This window comes from Oreochromis aureus, linkage group 15 (genome assembly GCF_013358895.1).
Source record: "Oreochromis aureus strain Israel breed Guangdong linkage group 15, ZZ_aureus, whole genome shotgun sequence".
Classification (NCBI taxonomy): Eukaryota; Metazoa; Chordata; class Actinopteri; order Cichliformes; family Cichlidae; genus Oreochromis; species Oreochromis aureus.
Window position 1 is genome coordinate 1,995 of NC_052956.1, and position 12,075 is coordinate 14,069.

The 12,075-nt window shown below is 40.9% G+C and overlaps 2 protein-coding genes and 1 non-coding gene across 4 annotated transcripts; 1 reads left to right on the forward strand and 2 right to left on the reverse strand.

Annotated features, from left to right (window-relative positions):
* Positions 1 to 270: 270 nt before the first annotated feature.
* On the reverse strand, positions 271 to 6,560 carry mep1a.1 (meprin A, alpha (PABA peptide hydrolase), tandem duplicate 1). 2 transcript variants are annotated; one of them, XM_039599304.1, is made up of 11 exons: positions 6,481 to 6,560; positions 6,365 to 6,389; positions 6,238 to 6,282; positions 6,086 to 6,126; positions 5,798 to 5,873; positions 5,519 to 5,636; positions 4,931 to 5,106; positions 4,434 to 4,655; positions 4,159 to 4,305; positions 3,854 to 4,069; positions 271 to 1,252 (listed from the first exon to the last, which is right to left on the reverse strand). In XM_039599304.1, exons 1-11 carry the CDS (start codon positions 6,535 to 6,537, stop codon positions 783 to 785), a joined length of 1,593 nt encoding a protein of 530 aa, XP_039455238.1. In that variant the 5' UTR covers positions 6,538 to 6,560; the 3' UTR covers positions 271 to 782. The 2 variants fall into 2 exon arrangements, with proteins under 2 accessions (XP_039455238.1, XP_039455239.1); XM_039599305.1 differs by having other exon boundaries at positions 1,113 to 1,252; positions 3,835 to 4,069.
* Positions 6,561 to 8,380: 1,820 nt separating this feature from the next.
* trnas-gcu lies at positions 8,381 to 8,462 on the forward strand. The gene has a single exon. It is a non-coding gene; the product is annotated as a tRNA-Ser (tRNA).
* Positions 8,463 to 8,563: 101 nt separating this feature from the next.
* Positions 8,564 to 11,957, reverse strand: LOC116315450 (protein FAM177A1). The gene is made up of 6 exons (XM_031733760.2): positions 11,246 to 11,957; positions 10,494 to 10,647; positions 10,146 to 10,307; positions 10,010 to 10,061; positions 9,806 to 9,900; positions 8,564 to 9,711 (listed from the first exon to the last, which is right to left on the reverse strand). The coding sequence occupies exons 2-6, from the start codon at positions 10,548 to 10,550 to the stop codon at positions 9,502 to 9,504; spliced, it is 576 nt and encodes a 191-aa protein (XP_031589620.1). The 5' UTR covers positions 10,551 to 10,647; positions 11,246 to 11,957; the 3' UTR covers positions 8,564 to 9,501.
* Positions 11,958 to 12,075: the final 118 nt, after the last annotated feature.

Here is a 12,075-nt window from a genome sequence, read left to right on the forward strand (position 1 = left end):
CAGAGATCACATTAACATGTGTGTCCCTGTATTAACAAACATGCCATATTGGCCCAGTTTATTTTTCTTATCATTGTTGAGAGGAGACCATAAATAGTATTTGCATTTACTGTTGTACAGTTCATTTGCTGTTATGGAGTTCTTGTTATGGATAAAAAGTGTCTTTTTTTGTTTCAAAATAGCTGATAACCATTCGCTGATAGCTGCCAACATCTGCCAACAAATATAATAATTCTATAAAGTTGTTCTATATAGTGTGTAACTGTTAGTATAGAGCGTTATTAAATTTATTGCTAATGCAATCATATGGCACATTGACTTCTGAGGAAATTTTAGATGGCATTCATCATCAGAAAGGTTGCCGACCCCTGGGTTAGGGTATGGGTAAGTTAGTTATGATAATTTCACTTGGCTTGGGAATACACTAATGTCACTGAATGTCCCCATGATGATAGCTATGTGCCCGTGTATGTATGAGTCCATCACCCAGCACACAAAGCAAGCAGCAGTAACTCTAGGCAAAATTCAAGTAATTGAGAAAAACCTTTAGCCAAAGTTTTTCGGCTCATCTACACAACATCACGTTCAAGACTTCCTCAGATCATTGGCACACAAAGGCTGCAGGATCTAATGAACCACTATTACGAATGGTAAACAACAGAAAGACAGATTGCGACAATTATTAGTCAGACAGAGAGACTGTATCCAGACCAGTCATCAAACTACTACACTCCAAGTACTGCATCATTACGGTGCCCTGGTCTCTTTGCTCCCTTGGGGCATTAAACATACTTACTCGTCCTCATGTCAGTAGTGAGACTGCGAGCAGAGGACATCCTCAGCTTAATGTCTGGGTCTTGGTCCATCACCACTAACGTGGCCTGTCTGTTTACTGCTGGCCACTGCATCACCACATCATTCTCCCCACTGGCCAAGTGGAAGTACAGCCCGGTGTAGTTGCCTGTGTAATCAGTGTAACTTGACAAAGGTATGACACGAACACCATAACCGTAACCTTCAGGGCTGTAGAAGCGTGGGCTGTCGATAACTGTGCTGGTGTCAGCCATTTCCATGAAGTTCTGGATTCGCCACGCAGCATTGGGACAGCGCGTCTCGGTCAGGCTGATGTCATCGATATAGATGCCACCGGTGGAAGCAGAGGGGTCCCCACGCACAGCTTGGAAAGCATAGCGGAATTTCACATCCACTTCCAACTGAATATGGGTGATCTTCCACGTATGGTCAGCATCCGCTGGGTAACAGAAAGGAATGAGAGGATAAATTGTTAATATTAAACAAAAATAACCAAAGTAAAAATGAAATGAGGATTTTAAATGATGATTTCATTAATGGGAGAAAGAAACTTAGCCCATCAACCCAGCCCTAATGAAAAAGTGGACCAATCACCTTTCGACTCATCCTCTTCAGCCCCCACATCTTCTTCGCTAAACCTCTGCACTTCGTAATTCACTAACCGTCCCTCATCTTTCCCCCCCTTTTTGTCCGTTAATAAAAGTACTCCTTCCATCTGCTCAACCAACACATTCTCACTCCCAAAGCGTAATATTTTACGCTAGGTGACAAATCGTCAACATATTACGCTTCCGGGCACCCAACGTGTCCCTAAATGACAAGATCGGAAAGATTAGACGACATGAGAACCATTTGGAATCAATCTACAGATGTTCATTCATTTTACTTAAAATAGTGGAAAACACTATTTAACGTCATTAAAGTGCTGGTTAAGGTTAGGGATCAGGTTAGGATTAGGGCTGGAAAACATGACTGGAACGTGTATTATCGCGGGACTGTCATTCTACTGGATTTCACCCATAACCTGGCGCGTAGCATAAGAATGCGGAAGGTTACCTTTCGCGTTCCTCAGGAACGACGCGGGATGTGACAAATCGTCAGGATGTTACGCCTCTGGAGTGAGAATGGGCTAGCTCAACATACTCTGTTCACTTGTTTGCACATTTCCATGTCTTTCCTTACTCACCCAAATCCACTGCATATGCTTTTCAGCTCAAAATCTCTGCCTGGACAATTGATAAAGTCCTTTTCTCTCCTTTTCTTTCATTTTCAATGAATATGTTAATAAATCGAATCGCCTAGTGCCAAAGGTAATAACAAACAAATGTAATAATATTCAGGCAAAACATTTGCAGCCTTAAATATACCTGAAACTAATATTGTAAAGTCTTAACTTTATAAAACAAAATACCTTGAGGCAACTGTTGTAAATTAGTGCAAGTTTGAAAAGGTGGAATTGGTAAATGGACTGGACCTTGTACAGCTCTTTTCTAGCATACTTGAGCACTTTATACCACTTGCCTCATTCACCCATTCATCGGGCACTTTGTTTCAACATGGAAGTGCTCTCGATCTAACATTCACACTCCACTGAATACATTAGAGAGCAACTTGGAATTCAGCATCCTTCCCAGGGATATTTAGATAGGAAACTAGAGCAGCCAGGGATTGAACCAGCAATCCTTCAGATTAGTAGATGACCTACTCTAACTCCCAAGCTACAGCTGCCACGGAATTCAAGTCATTGCAGTCAAATGAATTGTATAGACTACAATCCGATACCTCCTAGCTACTTTGTAATCTTCAGACTGCACCTTCTGCAGAGATGTAGTCCACCTGTGTGCAGTTCCTCCACTCTTGTATGTCACCCTGTGTTCCTCCCTCTTCCTGAAATGTGTTGTTCACCGCAGCCATTTTCATCCTTTTTGCTAAATCCACTACTATGTGTCCTTCTGCTGTTCTCTCCTTAAAACCATACCTACCCAACACCTCCTCATCCCCTCTGTTAGCTTCACTTACATCTCTTCTCAAGTCCACATCCTCCCTCCTGGGTACACTCAATTTTTCTGTTTCTCTTCTAGCTGACATCCAACCTGAGGAGTGTACGCACAGACAACATTCAACGTCACCAGCTTCAAACTCATGATCCTGTCTGACACTCACTTCACCTCTACAACATGTCACAAACTCTTCTTCCTCGATTACCCCTAATCAATTTCTCTTCCTACCTACACCATGTTAGAACAGCTTGTTCCTCACGGCTACCTGGTCTTTTGTACACACACACACACACACACACACACTACATCTACCTTCATTCATTCCATCACTCTCACCTCCACACTCCTGCTTTTCCTTCTCTGACGCTGCATCCTACCAGAACTTCCCGCTATTCCCTTCCTTTGTCTTCCTACAACAGCAGCACAGTTTTCATCGTGGCTGGGTTCTATAGTAGTTTTTCCCCTTAATAAAGGAAATAATCATTTTAACATTTGTGTATTTACTTAGGTTATTTTTGTGTGACAAATATGCAAAAAAAACTCCAAGATATCAGGAAGAGGAAAACAGTTTTTCAACAACCCTGCACAGATGTCATAACTCAAAGAACCGCAACTTTCCATTTTTGAATTTTTTGTTTGTGTATGCAAATTGTGACGTAAGAACCAGCAATTGACCTGGTACACCATAAAAGTCAGTAGAGACTAAAAGAAGAGGAAGAAACCACTTGTCTTGCTCAATCTATTGGTCAAACCAACCAGACTAGCAGACACATAAAATAAAGATGCAACAGAAACATTTCACCAGTGCTGTACCTGAGAGAACGTGTTAACTGTCGGTATGGTTTATGTTGGGAGGATGACTTGAAATAACATCATTTGAATGCCATTTTTATTCTGCTGAGAAGTTAAGCAAATGTTCCAATGAACATTTGCCTTGATGCAAAGCTGTTTGTTCAGACATTTGCTTCAACTTCATGAGGAAGCTTAAGGCATTTTCTGTGAAATGCTCATCCTCGCTAACCTGCTCATTCGAGAAATACCATAAAAAGTGCGTATTTTCTTCATCCTGCGAACAGTGTCTGTGCCATCATCTGTCTTGACCCATATCACCAGCCTGTCCGCGGGGCCCCCTGTCATCTTGTAGAAGAAATGCAGACACTGAAGGTTCCTCTTGGGGTAGAGGATTCGTGATTCCAGCATAGCAGACTCCTGAGGCTCCCCAGTCATAGTGTTGAAGTGCATGAAGTATCCAGCATCTAAAAAAAATAAATAAACATAAGACAATATATAATAATGTTTCATTCTCTCTGAAATTACAGTAAACATGAAGAGACATTATTCAGACCTCTGCATTGTCCCAGGAGTGTGTGATCCAGTGCGCCTGCAGAGCTCTGAGTGTGGACCCACTTCACATCATCAGAGGAGGCCTGGATCATCCCACAAATGCTTGCATACTCAAAGGCACACTGATCCAGCAGGGTGAGCGGGCCAGCTGTATGAGAATGAGAGGAGAGGTATGCACATAGGAATGTTTTTTACACAGTCCTATAGCTGTCAGATTTAAATAAATACATGAATATAGTTGACTGATTGAAGCCCAGTGCGACAACATATACATACAGCAGTTGTACATCCTGTTGAGCCTGAGGGTGTCCATCTTGCTGAAATCAAGGTACTGGCCAATAATATTGTAGAACTCTGGGATTTTGGTGGTGATAGTGGGGATGGATTCATTCTTATTGAAGGAGAAGGGCCTGTAGTGCATGACGGACTCATAGTCGTATGCAGTGTTTTGATCAGTGATGAAGTCGTCATTGTATTTGTTGAAGTTATGTTGAAGTCCTGCAGGAAATGTTCTCTTATTTAATAAGTGTTATCATAAAAAACAATCATAAATAATTGTACATTTGACACTTCAATTATGTGTCACAATACAATGCATCATAGCATTACACTATAATGATCGTTGTATGTATGTTTGTATGCTCCCTGCCTCTCGTGCACACCGCAGGGTTTGCTAGTGTAATTATTTATGCAGCAGTACACTTTATCCTAATATTTTTTCAGTTAATTTCTACGTAGAAAATGGCTAAATAGAATGAAGGAACTACATATACCTGGCGTAACCTGGTCCAGCCAGATGTTGACATAGTCATTCCGGTCCATGCGGGATTGTTCATGGTAAAATCCCAGCGCATGGAGCAGCTCGTGCTCAACCACCGCCTTGTGGTCACAGCCTGGTCCCAGTGACAGGATCTGACCTGTCTGCTGGTCACCAACACTAGAAAAGCACCTATGGGAGAGGAAGCTTTTGATAACAAATTATAACTGCAAATGTTCAAAGCTTGAAAATCAAGTCACCAGTTATGACATAACCCCTCCAAAGAAACTAAGGAAATTACCAACTGTTTTCAAGTAGTACACAATAGTACTGGTGTACTATTGAGTACTATCGGTACTTTTTGTCTAAGCAAAACAAGGTTACCCACACATTCTTGATAAACATTAGACAGTACAAGGATAAGTGTAGATATAAAATGTTAATAACTAAAGGTAAATAGTGCAACCCTAAGCCCTTTGGACAGTGTTCCTCTGTGAAACTTCGTCATCTAGCCTGAACCTAAATGCACCGCTGAGTCCACCAAAACCATTGGTGTCACAGTTTATGACTGTAGTAAATATTTGTGAGGAAGCTATTCTCATACCCTCCTCTCTTTTCAAACTTGATGTAGGTCTTCTCTCCCTCATAAGGCTTGAAGTCAACGCAAGACTTGAGCCTGTACATTTCAAATGCCTGGTGGACGCAGCCTTTGGCATTCAGATCTGCGAAGCAAAGGAAACAGTCACAATTCTCACAGGATATTTTTCATCAGGCACTTTTATAGAGCAAACTGACTTCTGGAAAGATTTGCAGCTTCTTCCTCATTGTCTGATAATCAGAAGGCAAAAAGTGAGACTAAGTGTGAGTCATTAAAGGAACTCACCCAAATCATCACCAAGAATGTAAGGGATCGGAAATTTCCATCTGTATCTTCGGTCAATGAGGGCATTCCTCCCTTTCTGCAGCATGAGAAAGTGTTAAAAACACAGAGATCATAAATGTTATCTAGTATGATAAAAACACAATAAAAGTTGTTTTATTATCATAATTATAACTTTAGTTACTTAAAAACAAGATTAACAGTGATGAGACAAAGCTGCAAATTAAGCAATTCCAAAATGCTCAGCAGCTATTAAGCAAAAGCCTGGTCTGCACTCCGATTACAACTTACGGGAATTAAAATGTCCCCTTCAAACAGGTTGGCATCTGATCCTACAGCACGGTAAAAAAAAAAGAAAAAGAAACTGTGTTTAACTGCATCAGCAGCAGCACCAAGTATGCAACAGTTTTGATATTACAGCCATTACGTGTTACATATCTCACCCAAGTTTAAGATAGGATTCTCATCTTCTCCATTCTCATACACCTCTGTAACGAAAACAGACTTGGCTCAAAGTCTTTCCACTTCTCTAAAAAGTTCAAGCCTTTCAAGTATCATCTTTGCACATACCGTGTACTTCAGGGGAAATTGGTATCTGCAAAACACACACACACACACCAAGACGTGCAGGTAAACATTCAGTCTCTTCTTTTAAGTCTCTCTAGAAATGCTGAATGGATACTTACAGTGTATGAAGTGTGCAGAACCACTAATCCCAACAATAACAGCACTCTCTCCATCATGATGCAGCGTGTCCCCAAGTAAATGCTGCTTCTTTGGTTTACAAATAATACGACCTTTGGAAGTGGAGGAGCTTTATGCCAGCTGTAAACAGTAACTGAGGGACTTTGACTCAAATTGTTACTGATTTGTGGGTGTTTTCACATGTGCATCAGCCTGAGGTGGCGTGAATATCTCTGCCCTTCCTGTCTTAGGCTATTGCCTGGGTATTATTAGATTCTCTGATGGCAACCCAGAATTCAGTGTAGCAATCAGTCAGGAGCACAAATGCTGATTTTTTTATGTGATATGTGAGGAAACTCAACTCCTTTGCAGTCAGCACACCCATCATGATGACTTTTTACTATGCCTTTCTGGAAAGCATCATGACTTTCGCCATTACCTGCTGGTTCCATTACCTCAGCCTTCTGAACAGGAACAGACTGCAGCACACTGCATCAGTGTGATCTAAAATCATTGGCCTGCCTGTCAGAACTCTGGCACAGGTTTTCATCAACGACCCCTCTCACATTCTTCCCCTGCATTTCAATGGCTCCTCGCTGGGCGACGCCTCCGTTGCATTTCCTGCAGGACTGAGAGGAGGAGAGCCACCTTTGTCCCCAAAGCCACCCTGCTTAGACCATTTCCCACACCCATAAACATAAACTACTCTACAGTCTTTTTATACTGCAGACACTTTACTCACTTTTAGTCACTTACAGTTATTTATTCACCTTCAGTCACTTTAATTTTAAAACTGTGTATATACTGTATATTCTGTGTATTTATTATCTCACTCTTAGTGCCTGTTTATGCCCTGTCCTTATCTTCAATGCCATGCTGCTCTGTTGTATCTTAATTGCCCCTTGGGGATAAATAGTCTTTCTGATTCTGATTCTGATATATTCACGTGGTAATCCAAAGCATAAGGCCCACTCTCCCTAGTTCTACCTATGCTCGCTCACTGTTCTTCAGGTGTTTTGACTTCAAATGTGTAGGCAATTTGATAAAGTTGTGGGTTTTAAGTTAAAGTCTCGATTGTCTATATTTTCCTGTGGGTATTTAAAATCAGACGTTTATTTTTTTATGACCAAATCTAATCGCTAGATGGGGACAGATACCCAGTTTTTACCAGTACGGCGCTCGGCACTACTGCGCACGCACATGCTACATAAAGCCATACGTAACCCCGGTAGACGGTACAGTGGACACTTTCTATGTTAAATCCACACAGAGAGGGGAAGGAGCCAGTTAAAACCTATAATTCACTCCAACCCTGAAAACAGTCACGCTCTTATCTTTGTTGTTGGCGATGTTACACAGAATTTTCCATTGATATTATGGTCCTCATTTCCCTACGTTTATACAGACGGACAGATAAAAGTAGCAGTGCTGCAACTTTCACGATGTTATCTGTGTTGTATTACAGAAACGCCCCCAAACGCAGCACAGACAATGGCATGTATTGACACTCGGTACGTCACTGACTTAAACGCAGCTTTTAAAAAAGTGGCATATATCAAGATTTAGCTAAAGGGTGGGCTTTTGCTATTCTCGTCTAATCAGCTCAGATGCCAAAAACAGTCTTGGACTTGGAGAGGAGACGATACCGACATGCGTCCACACAATGCATTTTCCGAGTTTAGGTAGTTGTAGCCACTGCCTTTTGTGTTACCATATTAGCGTAGTTTCCTATCACGTTAGCTAATGTCAGCGAGGTGGCTAATGACAGTGCCACATTTAGCCTAACATGCTCAAAAAAGATGGTGTGAAACCTTCGAAAAAATGTTTTGCCCACTATCGGGATTTCACCTGACAGTGGGTGAATATTCATATTACTGTGGGTATGTCACAATGGCGTACCGAGACGAGGTGGCCGAGTGGTTAAGGCGATGGACTGCTAATCCATTGTGCTCTGCACGCGTGGGTTCGAATCCCATCCTCGTCGGAAATTCCTTATGTTTAATGTACTAAATTTTGATATCACTTTTCATAATGTTTAAAAAGCAACAACGCTTAGCTTATGAGGATTTAACCATGCTTTAGCACTTATAATTTAAAATGACTTTATTTAGACAATTATATAAACAGTAATATTATTTAGTTGCTAAGCACTTTTTACAAACACAGTTACAAATTGCTTCACAGTTTGGATAAAAAAAAAGACATTAGAAATATGTGGACATATTTATACATGCAAACAGAATCAACCACACACATATTAGAAGAACAAAGGGCCACAAATAATGGGGCAAAAGATACGGTAAAGCTAACCTATAGAAATGAGTTTTCAGCACCCTATAAAAACAAATCCGAAATCCAGCTGACCTGATAGGCTGAGGAAGGCTGTTCCAAAGTTTAGGAACTACAACCAAAAAGTGTGGAGCAGTCAGATGGTCAGAGAGGTCAGGTGCACTTATAAGGTCAGTAGCTCTGCTACACAGGAGCCTGTCCACGTAGGGCTTCATATGTTATTAATAACATTTTTTTTTAATCAAATTAAATCACATGCAGGCTAGTTCTTGTTAGCAGTCTAGCTGTTGGTTTGTTGACCAATTGAAGATGGATTAAGGAGGAATAAGATGCAGAGAGTTACAATAATCAAGAGGGGAGAAAATGAAAGTGTTTACTAGAGACTCTACATTACTGGGAATCAAAGGTCTGATTTTTGCATTATTTTTTAAGTAAAGTTAATAAGACTGGATGAGCTCAAGCTCATCTTAATTTTTGGTCAAAAATAAGACAGAGGATCTTAGTAGATTATTTGATATTGTTGGCAAAGGGGCAGAAGTAATGACAGAGCTACTTAGTGAACACAAGAACCTCAGTTTTGCCAGGATTGGGAAGAATGAACGGTGGAAAAAGCTTGCACTGGTAGTTAGACACAGCAAAATGTTTTAGTTTGTTTTGTTAGCTTTTTATTCTTCACATTGTTGTAACATTCCATCCCGGGGACTTCACATTCTTTTGCATTTCTTCTCTGAGATTCATTTCAAGTGCTCCTCGTCCGCTTGATAGCCCTTGTTGTGACATCCTTCTTTTCCAGCCATGTGTTTCTCATCAGAGCTCTCCTGGGCATTGGCAGGACAACTTACATCTCCTGTGGCCCCATAATGACTGCCATCAGACCTGGGAGAGAGTGTCATGGTCTCTGTCTGTCCCATCTTGAGGTCATCTGGAGCTCGACTGTTTGTTGTCTGAAGAGAGTTAAACAGTGAACTTATTTTCCTTTTATACAATAGACGATAGAGTGAGTTCTATTTTTTGCTTGAATGTTTGTGAACACGTTACCTTGTGATCACGTTGATAGCGATCTATGGCGTACTGGTATTTGGCTGCACTGAGTCCAAGAGCACCAGCTAATCTTTCTCCGAGGAAGTCACAGGCTGAATTTGGAAACAGAAAATGTGGAGACTCAGTGAAGCCTGCACAAACAGCTAAAGTCATGGCCTTCTCTACAGTCACTTGGTTTCTGTATTATGTCACATGGCATACCCAGCAGTGAAAACCTCCCAACTAGAATGGCCACATTCTTGAACGATAGAGTCTGAGAAGAAAAAAGACAGAAGCAATCACATGAGCTAACTGCTAAATATTCACCACAAGTTCCTCCCTTTAAACAGATGCCCACCTTCTGTTTAGGTTCTTCAAAGGGAGTTTTGTTTGACGTCTCCTCCTCTTCCTCCTCGCGGTCTTCAACTACCAGAGTTTCACCGCTGGAGAAGTGGATCACCTTCCTTTCTTTGGGCAAAGCAGGACCCCCAAAGTTTGTTTCAGTGGTGTCTGCTGATGTCTGACGCATCAGAAAACTTTTTATTCACAGCATATCATCTAAGTACTGTGTTATACTCACTGCATTTATAATGCTATTCCAAATAGCACCGGAGCGACAGAGTCATGGCAGACAACTGGACACAGTTCATTTTTTGAACACAAGCTAAGCTAACAGCTATGTTTGCTTCATTATCACAGCACTTACTTCCTGGTTGTTCATTCTTCGGGTTACATTAGTGTTTCTTAAAGGACAAGTATCCATTCATTGTTCTGTGTCACTGCTGTGCCGGACATCCATCCATGCTGACTCGTGTGTTGTGGAGAAAAACAGCTACAGGATACAGGATCTGACTTGAAACCTGAGACGCCAAATACAGAAGTACACAAACCTTATCACAGGCAAGTCGCTCCAACACAATCAGTTTCACTCTTGAACTCAAGGGGCTGGGCTTGGGAGGCAGGTTTGGTGGCGTGTTGAATATCACAGCTTAGCCATGCTAAGCCACTCTGCTGTTAAAGTAGCAGAAAACAAGTCAGATTTTCTTTCAGTGAAGTCTTTGACTGCACAAAGTGGCAATCACGCTATTCTTAGATAACCAAGGTTAGCCTTACTAGCTCAGACAAGCAGTGGAAAAATAACAGAGCACAAACTCTATACCAGATTATCTGGACTGTTAGACTGTTGGGTTATTAGAGTATAGGGTATTGTAGGGTTCGTATTATCGTAGGGTCTTTACCTTACATTATAAAAATTATGCCTTCCAAACCTCGAGTCCTCCGCACCCTTGAGTCTATGGCGTCGTTTTAAAAACAGTTGAAAACAGGACTGCTTACATCTATTCAGCAGTCATTTGGATAATCTTTTGTGTGATTAAGTTTTTTTTTTCATTCAACCGTATTTTTGTTATCTTTATAATAGTATAATGTTCCTATCTTACGTAAATAAATTTTACTTACCAACTTTGAGGGACTAGAACAGAATTGTTTACCGCTGAGATAGCTCAGTCTGGTTTACAGAAAAAACATTGGAGGCAGATGCTGTGCAGGTAAGCTATGCTAACTGTGTAGCTTTAGCTGTCATGTTTATAAACTGAGTCTTGGCTACACAGGCATGGCCAATGACAAACATTTTCTTTGCTATCCACCACCTAGATAATCGCGCTTGCCAGACTTACATGCACACCAGCCTCATCATTCACGTTTATTAATCTGACCATATCGGCCACCAAGTATACATTTTTACTTTGATTCCGTGTGCTAGGGTGAGGAAAGAGAAACAGAAAAATTCTGACAGTTTGCATACCACAGTTTTTCAAATCCATTCAGTTCAGTTTTATTTATATGGAAAAAAAAATCAAAACAATAGTCACCACAATGAGCTTTGTATTGTAAGGACCTTACAATGACAGAGAGGAAACCTCAACAATCAGACAACCCCCATGAGCTAGCACTTGGCAACAGTGGGAAGGAAAAACTCCCTTTTAACAGGAAGGAACCTCTGGCAGATGGGTGTGTAGATTTGTAAAATTACAAGAGTCGTATGTTGTTCAAACACACATGGACCTAAGAGGAAAAGCTCTATGTTTTGCATGTACCTGATGGTTCTTGTCCCATTTGCTATGCAGAGAAAACAACTTATTCTGTACATCATAACCAAATTATTTGGGTATGAAAATAATGACCCTTCTTTCACAAAACATTTCTGTGTTGAAATAAATCTATCATAGTTTTTAGACCAGTTGTTTCAGTTTGACCTCTTGTGGACGTGATGTGACAGTCTTGTTTTT

Excerpts from the sequence above, each read along its gene's own strand:
- mep1a.1 (XM_039599304.1), bottom strand. The coding sequence starts at position 6,537 with ATGATGGAGAGAGTGCTGTTATTGTTGGGATTAGTGGTTCTGCACACT. Across the intron at positions 5,874-6,085 it reads AAGGGGACATTTTAATTCCC|AAAGGGAGGAATGCCCTCAT; the intron begins GTAAGTTGTAAT and ends CTCATGCTGCAG. Across the intron at positions 4,070-4,158 it reads ACTCCTGGGACAATGCAGAG|ATGCTGGATACTTCATGCAC; the intron begins GTCTGAATAATG and ends TATTTTTTTTAG.
- LOC116315450 (XM_031733760.2), bottom strand. The coding sequence starts at position 10,550 with ATGGATACTTGTCCTTTAAGAAACACTAATGTAACCCGAAGAATGAAC. Across the intron at positions 10,062-10,145 it reads TTGAAGAACCTAAACAGAAG|ACTCTATCGTTCAAGAATGT; the intron begins GTGGGCATCTGT and ends TTTTCTTCTCAG. Across the intron at positions 9,901-10,009 it reads TGGGAGGTTTTCACTGCTGG|CCTGTGACTTCCTCGGAGAA; the intron begins GTATGCCATGTG and ends TTCCAAATTCAG.